General features: G+C 43.6%; 1 protein-coding gene and 1 pseudogene across 1 annotated transcript in view; one reads left to right on the top strand and one right to left on the bottom strand.

Annotated features, from left to right (window-relative positions):
* Window positions 1–2,907: 2,907 nt before the first annotated feature.
* On the top strand, window positions 2,908–10,543 carry LOC103273891 (annotated as a pseudogene).
* A 5,145-nt stretch (window positions 10,544–15,688) lies between these two features.
* KIAA1210 (KIAA1210 ortholog) overlaps window positions 15,689–21,020 on the bottom strand; it is a 114,647-nt gene continuing 109,315 nt past the window's right edge. The window contains 3 exon segments of the mRNA XM_021719192.1: window positions 15,689–15,864; window positions 17,325–17,421; window positions 20,527–20,690. Coding sequence (XP_021574867.1) covers window positions 15,689–15,864; window positions 17,325–17,421; window positions 20,527–20,690 — 437 coding nt within the window.

Genomic DNA, 21,020 nt, shown 5'->3' with positions numbered 1-21,020 from the left:
TGGACGGACTTAGAGTCTATAATACTGAGTGATCCTTCACAGAAACAAAGAGCTGAGTATCATATGTTCTCACTCATAAGCAGATCTTGAACAATTAACGTAATACTATATGAAAAGGATTGGCAGTAGCGGGAAACTGCTGGGAGAGGGGCGGGGAAATGGGATTGGCAGTAATGGGAGTCTGCCTAGGGAAGGAGGGGCACACCTTATCAATAAGGGTACCTGCGTAATTAACATTTGTATACCTAACCCTAAATTGTACCCCACATCTTTAAAATAAAAATATTAAACATTTTTTAAATAAATATTTTATTTTGTCAAGGGAAATGACAAGCTCTCTGTCACTGCAAGACATGTCAAATTCCTCTCTTAAAGCACATTGTCCAAAGAGAAGGATTCTGTAAGTCTACAGAAGTGCATCTAGCATTATGATGGTCCTTCCCAAAAGCCAAAACCACCTAGGCTATGGTGAGAATTCATGGAAAAAGGGAACATGAAGGCGCAGTGACACAGTCAGGGCCCAGGCAGGTGGAAAACAAACACCATTAATGCTGACAGTTATTCCAAAACTCATGGAACTTATTGACCAAATATTTACCAAACACCTACCTTGGACAGGGGCCATCAGTGTTACAAAGTTGAGGAAGGCCTGGACATTCCCTTAAATGGCCCCCACTTTCAGTGGCACTAAACAATGTCCACACATACTCCTATAACTCAGGATAGCCTCTGGTGACAGGGAGGGGGAAAGATTTAGAAAAGAAGTCTTCCTGGAGATAATGGAGATGATGAATTGTGAGTCAGGCTGTAATGGAGAACTTTGGATTCATCTTCCAGGAGTGTTCCCTGTCACCCCCAAATTAAATGGCAATGTCTTCAGCTTGGGTGACCTTGAGTCCCTCCATGTGTCCCACCCTGTCCCTAATGATGGGTCTGCAAAAGGAGAGGACTCGGCTGCTTGTGTTGACTTGTAGAAAGAGTGGTATGAGGAGAGAGAGCAAACTTTCCTAAGGTATCCTGAAATCCTGAGTTGTACCTACTTCCTGTCTTGGAGAAAATCAAATACCATGAACGGGATAGCTGGAGGTGATGAAAAGGCACCAACTACACACCAGAGATAGAGTCTGACATCCTGGTTGGGTTTGTATCCCCAGGCAGGCCAAGCAGATGACTAAGTCTATGGAGACTCCCATGGACCTGTGGGTCACCTACTTGCCATAAAGAGAACCTCAGTGTGGGAACCGGGAGGACCCTCTCCCACACATTTGGTTCAGATATTTATTGAAGGCACACCTGTTCAATTTTTTTCTTTTTCCTTTGTTTACTGGTGCCAACCAGTTCCTCTCCAGGGAACTGAAGCCAATTCCAATCACCCAGGGAGACAGCTACCAGTGCCAAAGAACCATCTCCTCCAGGATCCTCTTCACTTCTTCACAACAGTTTGCTCTACGGCAAGTCCAGTGCCCAGTCCTACCTTCCTGCACATAATAGAAGTTCCAGGTATCAACCGCTTTGTCAGAAACTTCAAGACTGATAGCAGTCTTCATGATGTGTTTTAGTTCTCCTTAAAGTGCAGTAGGCAACTGGAGAGGAAATGATTGTGAATAAACAAAAGTCTAGAAAAAAATATCACAAAACTGACACAATGCAGCTGGGAGGGATCAGCTTTTGGAGGACTTGGCCCCCATGCACAAACACTTCAGAGGGGCACAGGATTGGTGGAGAAAGGAGTGCTAAAATGAGGACCATGGGCAGTCTGTCATCGTTGGGTTTCATGAAACAAGCAGGAGGTACAAATGACAGTTTGGGGCATGACATTGGTACGTGGGAGGTACCCAATAAATTGGCCAAATCAATATGTGGCATAATGAACAAAGTCGATCAGTTTAGGCAGGAGGTGAGGTGAATGAGAGGGCACTGACCAGGCGAATGAGGAAGTGAACAGCGGCACGAAGAGGAGTATGTGGTCGTATGGAAGGTAGAAAACCTTTGCAATAAGAACTTGCACAATAGCCTCGATATTGCTTGTAGGCTCCGCAGAACCAAAAATAGTTACTACTTGTTCTTTACAAAATAAGTTTCCCCAATACAGGGTGCCTCCACATTGAGTCAACATTGCCAATATTATAAAATTAAAAGGGTAAGAGTTGCGTGGATCTAAAGAGTATTGCTGCCAGTCTCGAGTATGGCTCAGCTTGTAATCCCAGCTCTTTCGGAGGCCAAGGCTAGTGGATCGCCTGAGCCTGCGGTTTTGAGATCAGCCCGGACAACTTGGCGAGACCTTGTCTCTACAATAAATCAAAAATTAGCTGGGCATAGTAGCACACACTTGTATTTCGGGCTTGGGAGGCTGGGGCAGAAGGAGCGCCAGAGACTAGCAGGTCGACACCTGGGGTGACTGTGAGTGTGCCATCCTGGGTGACGGAGTGAGACTCCAACTCAAAAATGAAAAAATAAAAAAAGTATTGCTGGTCACTCAGGCCTCAAAGAAAAGGTAGGAGATTCTGGATTCTGAGCCGTCCCAGATGCAAAGGCCTTCATCGTTCATTGGATGTCTGGCATGTCAATCTTCACTGTTCAGCGAATGAGCTCAGAGCTCGCTAGACGGGACATGGCCCTTTGTTGACACTTCCTGGCCCCGCCCCTGGCAGCTCCCAAACGGCAACGTTCCCAGCTAGTTCAAGCCATCTGAGGTGCAGCCTTGGTGGGCAGCTCCTGGGATCGGCCCCTGCCCTTACCATTGTGGCGTCTCCTCAGGCACCACTGTAGACTCTTGGCCCCTCAGCAGCCACCCCCTCGCCTGGCCTCAGACTCCACTGCAGACCGGCTCCCCTCAGCAGCGGCCGCCATCTTCGCGGGCGTTGCCCGAGCCTGATCGCTACACCGGTTGAGGTACCAACAAGTGTCATGTCTGACACTGGGGCTCGGGTCCCAACCCAAAGGGACCAGGATGGCCAGGATGTTCCGATGAGCCAGGCAGAAGCAGGGTTCGGGGCAGCAGGAGCTGGTGATGGGGTGGGCCACGACTTCGGCCCTGAAGGGGTCAACATGACGCCTGCTGCTGAGGTAGCTGGAGACCCAGGGCCTGTGGGAGGCCTCAGGGTGGAGGAGGAGGGTGACCAAGTGGCAGCCCTGACCGGGGCCCCAGAGGGCGAAAGTGCAGAGGAGGACTCGAACATCCAGCCCGGGGAGGAAGAGGAGGAGCCAGAGGAACAGTTCCAGGACGTGCTCGATGGGCTCGTGGATGTCCGTCAGTTCCCTATGGTGGACATTCTGCTCCTGTTCATGGATCTGGTTCATTCTCTCCTCCACCGTGTCTACTATAACCACCAAATCCAGATTCCGCCAGGCATTGGCCGCCTGCTGGTGAGAAACCGCCTTCGAGTGCCTGACATCTCGGGCGAGCTCCCGGTGCTTCAGGTGCCCGAGAGGCGGGGCATGGGGGCAGCGTCCCCGGAGCCCGAGGTCCCAGACCCGGACCCGCCCCAGGTGGCTGCATTGGTGGCAGAACCTGAGGAGTCGGCAGATATGGCTGCAGCCGCGGATTCCTCGGAGCCCGCAGAAGAGGGCGCCGCACCTGAGGGTGAGGAGCCAGCCCAGGCGCCGAGAACGATGCGCTGGCTTGGGGACAGTGCCGGGGAGACGGGGAGGTGGGGAGGCGGGGAGGCGGGGAGGCGGGAACCCGTGCCCCGGAGGCTGGCTGGGCGGGCGGCAGGCTCCAGGCAGAGTTGTGGTGTGGGCACAACGGGGGCTCTCTGGGCCCTGAAGCAGTGGGCCCACCTCCAAATGAGGGCCAAATGCGTCCCCATGAGCAGATGTCCAATACTCTAACGGCCTTGTGCGTTTTGAGAAAACGCACGGAGTTCTCCACCAACCCGTATTTGATAAAGGATCCGAGATGATCCGGGCCATTTTTGAGCCCACACATGAATCCCAGGAGCAGATCCGGGTTCGGGAGGGAACTTGGGAAGAAATGGAAAGGATGCCTGGAAGAAAAGAGCTAGCGAATGGCATTTGGGGTTCGTGGCTTGTCAAGTGCAAACATTCCAGAGAGTGGCTCCCCCTGCATGATCGACTGACCGACCACACAGGGTGGAATGCGATCCCACCCCAGTGATTCTGATCCCTTCTTCTCCAAAGAACCAAATGCAAACAAACAGCAGCTTTGGGCGGGAGATTCAGTGGGAAAGAACGAAAAGTAAATAGAAGCTTTGGGCGGGAGATTTAGTAGGAAAGGGGAAATGGTGTCACTGTAGGAAGGATCAAGAGGCAGGAATGTGGGGGCCATGGACTTGTGGTGCCAAGCAGTAGGAAGCCCCCCCACCCCCAGCTTAGCTTTTTCTCAGTTACTTCTATCCTCCTGCTGCTCCTGAGGGTAGGGGACTGGATGCCACTACTGAGTATACATTGGGCTGTCGTTGCTGTTGTTTTTCTTCTTCCTTTTTCTATGACTGTGTGGTCCCAGTGCCTGTAATAGTCCTCGTTGAACAAATAACCAATTCTCAGTATGAAAACTGGGGTGAAGAGGACCAGGCTTCTGGAGGCGAGGAAGAGAAAGAGGCAAAAGAAGAAAAAGAAGAAGAGAAAGATGAGAAAGAGAAAGAATTGATGAAAGAAAAGGAGAAGAAAAACAGAACTCAAGATGAAGAACCTGAAAGGGACCCAGAAGAGGAGAGACTGAGCAAATCCAGGTATGTGTGTACCACTTTGATTACCACTCAAATATTCTTGGCATTGACCTGTTACTAGCAGTTTTTAAAAAATTTCTCCCAGTAAATTAATTCAGAAAAAAATGTGTTTAAATGAGTTGAAAAGTTAGATTTTACTTATTCAAAATTTTATGAGAATGTTTACATACCTAGTAATTTGAAAAATGTGTTCTGAAATATACTTCGTGGCTACTCATTTGTTCTGGTGAGGTCTTTTGTCCTCTGGGCAAACAAGTGAGGAATATATTAGATCTAGTATCTGACACAAATGTTTGTTTAGAAAACAGGTACTGGATACATTGGCTAATGTGGCTGAGCCATGCACTAGTTGGACCTTCATTTCTTGGCCACAGAAATGCAGTCTCCCTTACCGACTAGGAGACACCACATGCTTTTATTTTTTATTTTTTGACTTGGAGTATCACTCCATTGCTCAGGCTGGAGTGTAGTGGCACACTCACGGCCACCCCAGCATCGACCTGCTAAGCTCTGGCAATCCTTCTGTCTCAGCCTTCTGAGTAGCCAGAACTACAGGTGCACGCTACCACACCCAGCTATTTTTTTATTTATTGTAGAGATGAGGTCTCGTCAAGTTTCCGGAGCTGTTCTCAAACCTGCGAGCTCAGGCAATCCAGTTGCTTCGGCCTCCCAAAGTGCTGATATTACAGACTGAGCCACCGAGCCCGGCAATAGCACATGCTTTTATAATGTGACTACTTACAAATAGCAAAATATTAGGAATTTCAAGGAGGACCGCACTTAAGGATTAATACCTAAATACTTGTTTCACTGTAGATTTGTGTGTTTTATGTGACAGCCAAAGGAAAAGAAACTTACTCATACAATAGGGGAACCCATAAAAACTGGAATTATTTTTTGCAGGCCAGGCCTCTTGTAGTACAGGTTTCATCCACTAAGTAAGTATTCTACGAACCCATCATCAGCATCAATGTACCAGCTAGCATTATTGTGAGAGGTTGCGTTCAGTCTCAATGAATTTTTTTGTAGAAATTCTTTCAATGCATTTGCCCATTTCATGATGAGTGATTTACAAACACACCTGCCTACACTGCGCTGAGTGTTTAGCAGTTTTTGACCAAAAACTTCATGACCCCCATATTCCACCCTTCTATTTACCTGACCTCACCCTGAGCAACTTTTATTTCCCTGGATGAAAAATATTCTCAAAGGGAAATATTTTCCTGATGTAGAAGAGGTGAAACCATAAATGTCAGAAGCACTCACTAAAAGACATCAAAATTGATGAGTTCAAAAACTGTTTTGAGCAGTGAGAAGAATGTCTTGATAGGTGTATTGCATCAAATGGAGAGCACTTTGAAGGTGACTGAAGTTTAAAGATGTAAGAATAAATACACAATTTTTAGTAAGTAAATTCCAGGTTTTTTGGGTCCCCACTTGTATGATTGTTTAACATTGAATTGGCAATTAAATCTTAAGGTGTATCTCGTCTTACAGTGTATTTAAATGATACACTAACAATTTTCTTCTTTCTTTTTCATCTGCATTTTCACAGCTTTGTATTTCATAATAAAAGCTTCTTTTTCACATAGTAGATATGGAAACTGAGGATCTGGGAGGGTACGGAAGTATCATTTGTGGAAGAAGCATGGGACCTTAAGGTGGAGAATGGCCTCTCATTAAAAAAGAAAGAAAGAAAGAAAGAAAGAAAGAAACCACAAGCTTTTCTGGTTTTAGGCAAGAGAGAGACAAAGTTGGTGTGATCCCATGATTAAAAGGCACGTGTGTCAGGGGTGCGTACACAAGGAGCACCCTGATATCCAAAGGTTCGAGTTACATGCTATTCTCTACTTGTTGAGATATAGCCCAGAAATGCAGCAGAAATACACAGGAGCTGACCATGTTTTTAGTTTTAGAAAGTAGGTTAATGTTGTATAATTGGTAATTTTCTTTCATTTTAGTCCATAGTCAAAAGGAATAGACAGAAAAGTATGGAGAAAGAAGAAAGAATCCATTCTTCACTTTTTTAGCCTTTTTGTTATTTAGAAGCCCATGGATTTGCATCAACACTGATTTCATTCCAATGTTCATCACTCAAAAAGTAAATCTGATTTTTCTCTTATGTTTTACAGATACATCTGACAACAATTGTTGAAGTTACAGATAAAAGTTTGTTTTAAATGAACAAGTTGAAATATAAACTGATTTTTTCATGATAAATAATAGTCAAATTTCTGTTTTACGTCTTTATCTTTTGTCCCAATTTATATGGGAGGGGTCACATTCCACCATGTGATGAGCTTGTTTTAAATTCTTTTATTGAAGCACAAATAATTAAAATGTCAACTTAAAAACAGGCTTTGTAAGGAGGGAGATGGAGGTCAAGCCTTTAGCTAAAGTTACACTCTCCAGTACATTACTCACCAACCATGGGTGACTACTGAACACTTGCAGTGTGGCTAGCTCGATTGGAGATGTGCTGTCATTGTGAAAAATAATGTAGAATAGCTCATGAATAACTAATCACATGTTGAAATAATATACTGGATTAAATAAAATATAGTATTAAAAATACTTTACCCAGTTTCTCTTTACTTTTGTAATGTGATGACTCAAACATTTAAATGATACATTTAGCTCATGTTGTATGTCTGTGGAACAGTACTACTCTAGGGAATGGTCTGGAAGGAAACCTCATGGGTGGTCCAGGTTGCCTGGAGGCCAGATGGTACTGCTGAGCCTGGGTTCAGACTTTAACTCAGAGCAGTGGTTCTCAAATTATAGTCTCTATACTAGCATCATCAGCAGTATCAGCTGAGAACTTGTTACAAATTCTTAGGCCACATCCAAGATCTCAGAACTAGAAACTGATTCTCTGGGGCGGGGGCAGGGGCAGCAATCTGTGTTTCAATCATCCCTCCAGGGGCTTCTGATGCACTCTAAGGTTTCAGAACCACTCTTTTCAAGTTGCAGGGGAAGAAGTTGAACTTCACCTATTTCTCAGACCAGCCTGAATTCACTAGCTTGGGAGTGTTGCCAGTAAATTGAGGGGACAGCAAGGGCCAGACGGGGGAGGGCACCTGCACTCACAGAAGCTGAGGAACAGGGGGAAAATACAGAATGATGACAGTGGAAAAAAGCATAAAGGAAAAAGCTGGTTGTAAAAGGATACAAACCTGACACCATGCATATGAAGTCTATGAGAACATACAAATGATCACTATATGTTGATTGTGGGTATATGTAGAGAGATTAAAAGGCACGTGTGTCAGGGGTGTGTACACAAGGAGTCTGCAGAAGGCAGTGCGTTGGAGAGAAAAACGCGTGTAGGATGGTGTTTACCTCTCAGACAAGGAAAGGGAGAAGGATTCTCTCGGGGAGTGGTTCAGGGCAGGCTTCAATTGCACTAGCAATTCTACATTTCTTAGTCTGGGTGGTGGATGCCTGAATGTTTATCTCAGTATTCCCTACACCTTTGCGTAAGTCTAAAATATTTCCTGATATTAAATGACACAAATATAAAGTGGAAAGAGAGAATGGGTTTATCTCCAGACTTAGGTTAAGGGAGGGAAAAGGTAAAGTCATATTTGACCAGAATAGAAGTTCATAGAAAAGGAAGAATGCAGGGATTTGAGGCTAGACAGCTTCATTTCTGCATCCAATGAAGATTTCCTAGGTATTCTCTTAGTAACATGAATGCCTTCTCCCACATTCTGTGATAGCACATTATATATTCTCACTCATAGTAGTAGTATTTTTTAATTGAAGTAAAATTCACATAACATTACTAAGCATTATAAAGCGTATATTTCGTGGGGGCTTACCGAGCCAGGGGACGTGGATCTGGGAGGTGGGAGGGCGCCTTCCTGGGGCTGTGACAGCTGGGTAGGGGAGTTGGCGGCGCGATGGAGCAGTGAGAACATGGTGGTGAAGTTTTTTGACTCCCAGGCAACAGCAATGTCCATGGACTGTCTTAGGCAGCATGCAGTACTTTCTGGCCACAGATTCCTGTATATTGTCAACCTAGATGCCCCTTTTGAAAATCACTGAGAGATCTCTCACCAGACCAAATAGGACATTGGAGCTGTGCAATGGAATCCTTATGACAGCTTTGTACACTATTTTGCAACTTCAAGTTACCAACGGGAGGACCTTTATAAGTGGAAAGACGGCAGTGGGGAAGTTGGCACAACCTTACAAGGCCACACTCATGTCATCAATGACTGGACAGTGCTTGAGCCAGACCTCCTAGTTACCAGTTCTGTGGACACCTACATCTACATTTGGGACATAAAAGACACGAGGAAACCTACTATTGCACTATCTGCTGTAGTGCATGTCTCCCAGGTCAAACAGAATTTTAAAAAATGCTAACTGCCTTGCCACCAGTCATGACGGCAATGTATGAATATAGGATAATAGGAAACCCAGTATGGCAGTGGAATATCTAGCAGCCCACCTCTTCAAAACCCATGGCCTAGACTGACACCCAGACAGTGAGCACATTCTTGCTACTTCTAGTCAAGACAACTCTGTCAAGCTCTGGGATTACCACCAGTCTCAGAAATGCCTCACTATTCTTTTTTGCCAGGTACCTATCTGGAAAGCCAGATATACACCTTCCAGCAATGGACTAGTGGCCGTAATGGTCCCCCAGCTGTGGAGGGAAAACGGCCTTCTCCTATGGAATATCTCTGACTTGAACACCCCAGTCCACACTTTGGTGGGGCATGATGACATGATGCTGGAGTTCCAGTGGTGGAAGCAGAAGGAAGGGTCCCAAAACCACCAACTGGCTATATGGTCCCAGGATCAGACCTTGAGAAGAAGTGGATGGATTCCCAGATGCAGAGGCTTTGTGTAAGTGACATATTAGATGGTGTTGTTGAGTTCATTAAGAGCATTTCTCTTCTGCTGGAACCAGAGAAGACCCTGCATACTCAAGACATAGATCAGCAGCACAACTCAAGCCATGGTGAGGAAGAAGCTTTAAAAGAAGATCCTCCTAGCAGTCTCCTGGAAGAGAGGAAATCAGATCAATTGGGACTGCCTTAGACACTGCAGCAGGAGTTCTCCCTGAACAACATGCAAATCCAGAATGTCAAGGTAGAGATAGACGAAGCAGAGAGGAGCTGCACAGTGTCTGTGCACTGCAGCAACCATCGCGTCAAGATGCTGGTGAAGTTCCCTGCGCAGTAACCAAACAACGCTGCCCTTCCTTCCAGTTTATTAACCCCACAACCATCACATCCACCATGAAAACTAAGCTGCTAATGATCATGAAGGACACATCCCTGCAAAAAGTGAAGCACAACCAGAGCTCCCTGCAGCCTTTTCTGTGCCAGCTCATCTCCTGCCTCAAGTCTTTGTGAACCAAGAAGACAGCACTTCCAGCAACTGTTTGCCTTCCCAAACTCTGTCACACAACCCTTACCCAAGTTTGCATGGGTGACCACGGCCTATGGGTCATACCAAGATGCCAATATTCCCTTTCCTAGGACTTCTGGAGGCAGGTTCTGTGGAGCAGGTTATCTGGTGTATTTCACAAGGCCCATGATGATGCATCAAGCAATGTTTCCGACAAACCTACTCCGACATCTCTTTCAGCCTTGTCTGCTTATCACACCAGCTTGATTGCACAAATGAAGATCTGCACAGAGGCCCCTGAAAACTTTCGATTATACAGTGGGAGCTCCACTCGCAGCAAGAAAGAGCAGGTCTCCATCAGCTCCTCCAAGAAGGAGTGGATGTTTCCTTGCTCTTCCCCACGACATAGGTTCACACAATTAATTAATGACTTCCCAGTACTGTGCACTGTGCAAATGCTCCCCTTAACTAATCCTGTCTCTCCCTAAAGGCCTAAGAATAAAATGTCACCTGCCTGGCTTTGAGGAACCTGAATGATGGGCTGGCTGGTTTCATGACCAGCAACAATCAATTTTTCATTTTGGGGGAGTTCAGGTACCAAGAACTTCTTCCTTGTCCAATCCTGGAGTTTCAAATGGGTTAATATTGCCAAGGATCCTATGCTAAGTGAAGATGCCAAACACAAATTCTGTTTATGTGAAATGTGTAGATAGGTCAATCCATAGAGATGGAAAGTAGATTGGTGGATGAGGGGAGGGAAGAAACGGAGAGTGACTATTAATGGGTACAGGGTTGTGGGGATGATGATTTTTTTTGCAAATGAAACTTAAGACTGGGTTTCTTGGAAAGAACCCCAATTGAAAGCCATTAGCTCACCTGATTTCACTTGGAGCATTTGAATAACTTCTTAGAACTTTCAGAAGCCTAACTTTGGCATGGGGGAACAAAAGAAGACATAAGAGGCTTCCACCATTCTGTCTCTGTTTTCATAGTTCTAAGTCTAGTTCAGAGAGGGAGGTGCCCACCTGCTTCATTGGCATGACACATGAGCTAGTTTTTATCCTTTGGCAATTTTCTGGGACAAATTTTTTTCCTTACTTTCAATATTTGGCATCAACAATAAAACCTCCAGTGTGGAAATTAACTAATTAATTAAAGTGCATATTTCAGTAACAGTGTATTCATAGCTTTGTATAATCACCACTTCTATTTCATCCCAGTACATTGTCATCATTCCCACAACCCTGTACCCATTAAGAGTCACTCTCTATTTCTCCCTCCCCCCATCCCCTGGCAACCACCAATCTGCTTTCCATCTCTCTGAATTGACTTATCTACACACTTCATATAATCATAATTTGTGTTTGGCATCTTCACTTAGCATAGTAATTTCCAGGTTAATCCATGTTATAGTATGTGTTAGTATTTAAATTCCTTTTTATGGCTGAATATTCCATTGCGTGTATTACTTCAATTTGCTTATCCATTCTTCTGTTGATGGACATTCTGAGTGTTTCCACATTTTGGCTATCATAAATAGCGCAGCTATGAATATTTGTGTCCAAGTATTTGTTTGTGCATTATTTATATGTGTGTATATTTATTCGCCCGACCACTCCGTGTATTGCGAACTCCTGAATAGTTGGGACCTTAAAGTGTTTTATTTATCTTTCTTTCCCAAAGCCCTAGGCACTGAATTTTCCACTTAGTAGGTGCTCAATTTATATTTGTTCAAGTGAAGTAAATGTAACACATCCATGAGCCATTTTTTGTCACCAATGTTATGCTATGTTTTAAAATGTACTATTACTGGCTGGGTGCAGTGGCTCACGCTTGCAATGCTAGCACTTTGGGAAGCCAAGGCAAGAGGACTACTTGAGTCTAGGAGTTCGAGATCAGCTTAGGCAACATAGTAATACCTCATCTCTACAAAAATAAAAAAAATTAGCTAGGTATGGTGGCATGCGCCTCTAGTCCTAGCTATTTGAGAAGCTAAGGCTGAAGGATCATCTGAGCCCAAAAAGTCGAGGCAGTGGTGCGCTGTGCTCGTGCCATTGCACTCCACACTGGGTGACAGAGTGACACACTGACTCAAAAAAAAAAGTACTGTCACTTAGTATTCTTTATGGCTAGAACCACATGATGAGACAGAGACACCAGGCTGCTTGTACCATTATTTACACTGAAGGGGTAGGCCAATAGACAGTTTTCTATATAGTGTGATTTCAGGAGCTTCAAATTGGTTCTAATTTCTTAGTATTTATGTGGTATAAGCTGTTAATATAGTACTGCTCTTAGATTCAGGCAAGAAGGACTTCTGTCCAGCACTCTATGATTTAGAGGCTCCATTTTTACTCTTCCAGCCACGCCTCTCCATACAAGTCCCTGAACCTATAGGATCAAGAGGTACCTTCCTGTTAGTCCATACCCCAGGTACCTAGGACCCCTGAACAGTCCTAACTCTGCTGACAAGGCCTGCATGCTCCTCTTGGGCAGACCTTGAGAGGGCTGACTAAACCTGCCAGGATATGTGCTCCCAGGTCTAAAGAATAGTTGGATGCCTGGAGTAGAGCATGGAGTCTGATCTAGGAGCCAGAACAGAGGCAGGGGCAAGGGAAAAGAGGGAAGGGGTCAGCTCCTCCCACACGATTGGGGCAGCACTTAGAGCAGGGGTCCTCAAACTTTTAAAATATGAACAAATTCCTTTTTTTTTTTAAACTATAGTCCGCCCCTCCAGCGCTCTGAGGGACGGTGAACTGGCCCCCTGTTTTAAAAGTTTGAGGACCTCTGACTTAGAGGAATCTGAGAATTCTAAATTCCAACCTGGCCTCAGGTCATTATGAAGGCACATTTGTCATGGAAGGAGATAAACTAGTGAGTAAAACAGGTTGAATTAGTTGACTTAAACAATTTCGATATTTAGACATATAGTACGTGGATACTCAATTCAACTCTTGTTCTGAACCCTGCAAATGTTACAGGGGGGCCAGCCTAAATAGCTGGTCTATAACCTCTTTCCCTTCCTCACTGTGTGGCATGCCTTGTTACCTGAGCACAGTGGGACCCCTTGATTCTGGAAAAAAAAAAAAAAAAAAACTTATTTCCATAGCTCATCTTTCTATAGGACTTGGACCTGGTCCCTGAACCAGGCTGGAGTGCCACAACCACCCACCGTGCCCCTTCTACTCATCCCCACCCACACTCCCCTTTACCCATCTATATTATTGTTCCCCAGGTGTTCATACACAAAACCTCTTCAATAGTACTTCTCCCCATACCCATGGAGGCCATCAGCTTGCTCAGGCACACCTGCGTGGAGGCACAACTTCTGAAGAATATTTTGCTTCTTTGACAGCTTTCAGGTCTGAGTTGTTAATATCCAATTCAATTTCCCTCCCCATGTCATGGACACACTGAAACTAACACCAGAAAAGGCTTTTATTGAATTTATTTGCTTTGCATATATCAAAAATCAAGAAAACTAAAACAAAGCAGAAAATTTGTCAGAATGTATATTTAGGCATTTAAAAAGAACTTAACCACTTCATTTAAAAACAGGTGGCTTGTTAACTGTGGAAAAGAAATTGTTATTGGAGAGTTCTCATAGTGAGACTTACCTAATAGAGGCTTACTTTGAGAAAATGGGAAGGGAGTATAACGGCTAATCTACCAGGATTGCCTGGGTAAAGGGCATCTACCTAAATGAAATGTTCATTATAGTAACATAAAGGAAATAAAATTCAGTCCATCAAAAACTTAGCATTATCAAAAAGGCAAAAATGCAGTATCAGAAAAAATAAATGTTTTATAGAGAAAATGCAAATCCATAATACGGTTGTACGGTGTCACCATACCATCATCAGCAAAACCCAGCACCAACTATGCAGCTCTGGCACTTTCCTGCCTTTCTGGACTTTTCTGTATGGGAAGCACACCACTCAGAAAGTAAATATGACGTCCAGGCCTGCATGTCTGTGTGAGCAAAGCAGCCCCAAGGTAATAGAGAGATGCAGTGACAATTATTCTGGAAAGCTTCTTGGTCTCCAAGGAAATGGGCTAGGTTCGCTATCCAGGCATTCAAAGGGCGCTCTCGTTTAGTGTTTGGTGGGTTTCAGGGATGGAATAAAGGGAGGAGCATGGAAGGGAAGATTTAACTAACTTTCAGCAAATCTTGGGGAGGATCTCATAGGGTCTGCACCTTGGAAAGCCAGCCAAGTAAGGAACCAACCCTGGGGATAAAGGTGCGTACATCTTCACTCCTCATCCTGGGAGCTCCTGGAGGCAGTGCTACAAAAGACAAAGAGTGTGTGGCAGGATGGGAAGGAAGGAGGCAACCTTTGCAGGGCTACTTGCCCTCGCCCTTCATAGATGATCATTCTTTTAGTCCTGACTCTTCCTCTCTCATTCTCCCTTCATGGCCATCCCTCTTCTCTGTGGCTGGGAGTGCGGGAGTCACTAAAAGGTAGGGGTTTTCCAACCTAATAACCTCTGAGGTGTGTACCTCAAGGAATCAGGGTGGAAAAAGGTCGATTTAGTAATCTAAGGCTGCTAGCTAGCAGAAAGTTCATTTCTTTGTGGTTTTGGGACTGAAATCTTGCTTTGGACTAAAACTTTATGAAGCAGAGACAGCTGAGGGAAAAGGACAACAACATGGCCTACCTGGAGGTCCCACCTTCAGGCCTGAACCAGGGAGGAAGGGAATACCAATGGCTCAGACTTGTGTCGAGGTGGTGAGCTCACCATCTGCCTGATGGAAAGTACAGCTTTTGGCATCTGCAGAATGGTGAATTTCAACAGGGTCTTCAGTGCTTAGACAACAGGATATACATGGTGGGCAGCAATTTCTGGGAAGTTAGAGAGGGTCACAATAGTGTTGGGGCAAGAGTCCAAACACTGATGGACTAACCCTCCAGAGGAGGGCAATCATCCCCAATAAGTATTCTGCCTCACAGGGAGATGCTCACTGCTGCCAGGTGGATGTGGGCATGTGCAAAGAGGAAGCTTGGTGTTAAGTGCTCTTGTGTTGTTGCCACTCAAGTTGAAGGCATTGGAGTCCCCCAGGGACACAGGGAAGGCCTTTCAAGGGATAGTGGGCTGATTGGGAGGACTGTCTACGCAAAATTTTTTTCTTGGTGACCCAGAACTTTCATGTCCACCACCTCTTCTAGGAGCCTTTGCAAATCTTGGGGCAGCAACCAAAAACTGGAGCATTTATCTAGGCTCATGAAACCTAATAGCCAATCCTTGAACTGAATCATCTGGATCTTTTCATTAGAATTACTTTATTTGGTTGAAGAAAATGACAACCTTACACTTGCTCTGACAAAATATTTTTGCTTTCTGCCTTCTAAAGCACATTGTCCAAAGTTAAAGATTTGGCAGTTCTATAGTTGTGCAAACATTTTCCATAATTTTTATAGAGGAAGTGCTGGGTTTCCAGATGTTGGCAGTGACTGTACTAAAGCTTAGGCATTCATGGCATTTGTTTCATTCAAATAGTTATAAGTTTTAATTCTTATTTCTAAGACTCTGTTGCTTAATAAAAATGGTCACAGTAAAGAGATCGCTACATAGAATTAATACAGCTATCAGCAATTATCATTGAAAATTCGGATGCTCCACCCAGGAGCTAGTTATTGCATGATCTCCGATATGTGGCTCCATGCTTTGGATTTCTTCTTGGCCAGGGAGAACCAGACAGGCTCATCCAGCTCCACTGGCTGTGGGAACTTGGCTGGGAGAGTTGAAGATCGTTTGGTTTGTTTTTCCACGGCAGGCACTTGTAGTATCTTCTGATCTTCAAATTCAACTAAAACCATGGTAAATACACAATAAGAAACCCCAGAGATATTGGGGTGTGTTATTTATGGGATGCAATAAAATGGTTTATTTCCTTTCAGGTTTCCTCTGATCCCCCTATGTTTAGTGCTTTCCAACTCCTTTTCCTTTCAGTGCCAGGCTTCTAAAAGTCAGTGCATGGGCAATGCCATGGCTGGTATGTCAAAAGGATAAAATCAACATGGCTATGGTCACCTGGGCCCGGACATGGGAAGGCCTGAGAAGTAATTCCTACAATTGTAACTGCCAATTTGGGGGTAGTCATTATTGGATCATCTTACACTTTTGAACTGAGGGGAAACATATTGTATCGCTCAGTTTCTCAAATTTCAAATGAGCTTATGTTATTTTTCTTTTGCCTATACATGATGTTGTGTGAAATGAAATGACTAATGACTCAATAGATACACCCAGTAAAAGTTGATGCTAAACAATATTGTACCAACTACCCCAGCCAAACAGACTACCTCTCTATTCCCCAGTTGCACTCTCTTCCTCATCCTGCTTTATGATCGACTGACTCTGTCTTAGACTCAACCAGTGGTTCTCAGTCCTGGCTACACGTTAGAATCACCTATGGCTCTTTTGAAAATACCAGCTGCCTATACTATTTCCTGAAGCAACAGAATTATAATCTCTAGGACTGGAGCCAGGGCCATCTGTAATTTTTTAAAGCTCACCAGGTGATTCTAATGCACAGTGAGAACTGAGAACCACTTCACAGGAGTATAATTCCCATGAGGCTATTAATAAGCTGTGAACAGGTCAACTGCTGCTATTTCTTGGCCAGATGATGGTCTAATTTCTCCAGAGAAGGATTAAGGGAGAGGACAAAGATGGTTCAATAAATCCATCCTCCCCTCCCCCTGCTGAAAAAATTCCCTCTAGCACACAACTTTTACTGGCAAGATCATTCTATTATATCCCAGTAGAGTGTTTTCTCAGCTGTCAACATTTCCCCACCTCTCACATCCCTGCTCAGAATATGGAGGGACTGAAACATGCCTTTTTAAGTAATTAAAAACAATTCAATGCCACTGGGCTTTTAGAGCAAATTATTTTCAACAGTTTCACTGGGGATGTAGAAGGTGAGAAAATACTGCTTTGCCCTGAACTGGAAAGTGACTTGGTACTTTCCTCTTGCATACCCAGCCACAAGAATGCATCAATGAATGACCACAGTTTTGTGCCTAGACAATTTCTTTGATGAGGTAAAAGACCAGAAAACCCTCTGATAGTTACATATTAGACGTATATTCATCGTAATAAATGAATAAAACAAGCAAATATCTGTATCAAATTAGAGAGCTATAGAGAAATCTTGAAGCTGATTTAGGGAGTAAGAGACATGTATTACGAGCCTGAAATAGCTAAATTTTTACAACATTCTGTGAGGGCTGTTTTTGGTGAGCTCAGGGTATGTACTTTTACCTGACTTAGTAGACTTAATTAGCTTCATCTGTGCTGTCTTCTGTTTATCAGAAGTGAAAATCCTTCTTGGTTGGTTTGTAGTTTCAGGACCAGCTCCCTTTAATACAGAAACGAAAACAGAAAGCCTGTAAGTTCTGACATAAAAAACATCTGTCAGGGGAGGGTGCCTGGGCACACAGTAACACAAAGGGTACCTGGTCCTAAACCAGGAGAAGTGAGGACCAGTTGGAGGCCCAAATGTCACCTGCATGTAGATTACTTGTGTATCTAATCCTGACTTGTACCCCACATCTCTATAATAAAATAAAGTAAAGCATCAAGTTACTTATTCAGAGGACCATGGGGTACAAGCCCTCTCCTGGGTACTATGAGTTCAACAGTAACCAAAAGAAAAGAGATTACAGATATAGCTATAGACATACAAGAAATAGCACTGAGCCCCTTGGCTTGGAATTTAAGTTCACAAAACCTAAGCTTGCTCAAGTTTACCACCTTTTAGAACTGAAAGAAAAAGTTGTCTAATTATACAAATAGTGAAGCAGATTAACATGAGAATGTTAACTTGAGAACAATCTTTTCCTTTCCTTATCACTTTACCAGCACTTAACAGCAAGCTAACAGAATGTAGTGGTTACAAATAAACCTGATCAATTCCTTAAAGTGAGTTCCACAGGATTTCTACTTTTCACAACTTGCTGACATATAACTGAAGCACTCCTGATATTTAAAATTTTACAGTTTAGGTTTTTCAAATTAACCTCTATATAAGTGGTCTAAATTAACTAGTTTACGGACCCCTACCTATCACCATACACAAAAGTCGACTCTAAATGGATCAAAGACGTACACATAAAACCTCAAACTATAAGAATCTTAGAAAATGCAGGAGACACCCTTACAGAAATTGGAGAAGGCAACCAATTCCTGATCAAAATCCCAAAAGCGCATGCCATAAGAGATAAGATAGATAAGTGGGACTTCAAACCGAAAAGCTTCTGCAAAGCAAAAGAAACCATTAAGAGAGTGGGAAGACAGCCCACAGGATGGGAGAAAAATATATTTGCCAACTATATATCTGACAAAGGCCTAACATCCAGGATCTACAAGGAGTTCAAACGTGCTGAAAGGAAAAAAAAACAAACAAAAAAAAACAAAACATCCCCATTACAAAGTGGACAAAAAGCCGGGCTCGGAGGCTCAGCCTGTAATCCCGCGCTTTGGGAGGCCGAGGTGAGTGGATTGCTTGAGTCCACGGGTTCGAGACCCACCTGGGCAACTTGGCAAGACCTCATCTCTACAATAAATCAAAATGAGCCAGACGTGGTAGCGCGCACCTGTAGTTCCAGCTACTTGGAAGGCTGAGGCGGAAGGATCGTTGGAGCCCAGCAGGTCGAGGCTGCAGTGGCCGGGAGCGGCCACTGCACTCCAGTCTGGGCGACAGAGTGAGACTCCAACTCAAAAAACAAAACAAAACAAAACAAAGTGGGCAAAAGACATGAATAGACACTTCTGAAAAGAAAAGAAGATATATGGACAACCAACAGACACATGAAAAAGTGCTCAGCCTCATTAATCATCAGAGAAATGTAAATCAAAACCACATTAACCCCAGTAAGAATGGCCATCATTAATAAAACACCTAACCCCAGTAAGAATGGCCATCATTTATAAAACAAACAATAACAGAAGCTGGTGAGGATGTGGAGAAAAGGGAATGCTTCTACACTGCTGGTGGGAATGCAAAGTAGTTCAACCTCTATGGAAAACTGTGGGGCAACTTCTAAAAAAACTAGAAATTGACCTTCCATATGACCCGCAATCCCCCTACTAGGAATATACTCAAAGAAACTCAAAGCATTCTACAAAAAAAGATACCTGCACACATGTTTATTGCAGCACTATTCACAATAGGAAAAAACATGGAACCAACCATGCTGCCCATCAAAATTGGACTAAATTTTAAAAAGTGGTACATATACAAAATGGAATATTACAAACATACAGACTTTGGAGCAACTTCGAAGGACTTAATGTCTACAATTCTCAGTGGTCTATCACAGAAACAAAGAACAGTGTACCACATGTTCTCACTCATAAGCAGACCCTGAACATTTACCATAACACTATAAGAAAGGGATTGGCAGTAGCGGGATACTGCTGGGGTTGGGGAGAGTGGGAACACAACATCAATAAGGATACCTGGGCAAAGTGAAAACCAAAGGGAGGCCCAAACTTTACCTATACAATATTCACTTGTATACCTAATCCTGAATTGTACCTCATATCTTTAAAATAAAAAATATTTTTAAAATTTTAATAATTAAAAAATTAATTAACCAGCTTATATACACTAGCGTATTCCCCCCCATGAAAGCTTTAACCAGGGCTTTACTTCTGTACGATCCTGCTGCCATATAAATACTAATGATGAAAAGAAAAGATCTTTAAAGTAAAGAGTTAAACAGGTCCTCAAATGGTCCTTTAACAAAATCAGTAGTTGTTTAAAAATATAGGAACTTAGGCATATCTTGATATGTAAATTTGATATGTTTTCTTGAGTCAGTTTTACGCAATTTTGACAAGAGAGGAGCAAGGCATCACTCCATCATCCCTTACCCACATGTGGCAGTATTAACTGTGTTTACCACATGACATTTTTAAAATCTACAGGTAGGGGCCACACCAAACCAAATCAATTTATAGAAATGCAATCATCAAAGACAGAAAGTAAAATTATTATGGGCTGATATGGAAAGGTGTTCAAAAGTGAAATGTTAAGTGAAACAATAACATGTATAGTTTGATTCCATTTATAAAAACACATACATATTTATAGGCACAAAATATCTGTAAGGATAGTCACTGAACTCTTACACCACTTTTAGTTTTTTGTTTTGTTTTGTTTTTAAGATATACTCCTTATTTCTCAACTAATTCCACGGAACCCTGCTCTAGAATATTGAGGGCAGAATTTGATTTATAGACTGTCTTTATATTCATTATTTTTCACAAATCCCTCAAGAGTATAAAGCAGGGCACGTTTGTATAAGTACATGGAAGTTTTTTCCCCTGAAGAGTCCTTCTGCCTTAATTAATGCTTCCAGTGAGGGGAAGCAGTATGTCTGGTAAAGTTCCCAGTGGAAGCTTAATCAGCAGCTCCAGCAACCTTTTGGAGTGTTTTCTGGGAGGTCCCAGGTCCTACCCCATATTTAGGCTCCTTAGTTTCAGTCGTGGTTCCAGTTACACTCTTGGTTTTCGGCTCTTTCATAGGAATGCAGGCCTGCAAACCCCTCTGCTTCTGCTTTATCATAGATAGCCAAGCTGGCTCTGAGATGGCATCATCTGACTGTTTTCCAGGAGGCTTTTCTGAGAAAGGAATGAAAGGAGTTAGAACTGAATCAAGGCAGGCAGGGTCTTGAGCCTGGTTAGGCTTTACCCACAATAATGACCCAAATGGGATCTTTGTTAATTGCCAAATGAAAATAAACAGGCTCAGCCTGTAATCCCGCTCTTTGGGAGGCTGAGGTGAGTGGATTGCCTGAGCCCGCGGATTCGAGACCCGCCTGGGCAACTTGGCGAGACCTCATCTCTACAATAAAATCAAAAATTAGCCGGATGTGGTAGTGCGCGCCTGTAGTTCCGGCTACTTGGAAGGCTGAGGCGGAAGGTTGAGGCGGAAGGATCGCCAGAGCCCAT

Source organism: Carlito syrichta, unplaced genomic scaffold, assembly GCF_000164805.1.
Source record: "Carlito syrichta isolate Samal-C Ts95f unplaced genomic scaffold, Tarsius_syrichta-2.0.1 Scaffold314294, whole genome shotgun sequence".
In the NCBI taxonomy this organism is placed as follows: Eukaryota; Metazoa; Chordata; class Mammalia; order Primates; family Tarsiidae; genus Carlito; species Carlito syrichta.
This window is presented reverse-complemented; position numbering and strand designations above follow the sequence as displayed.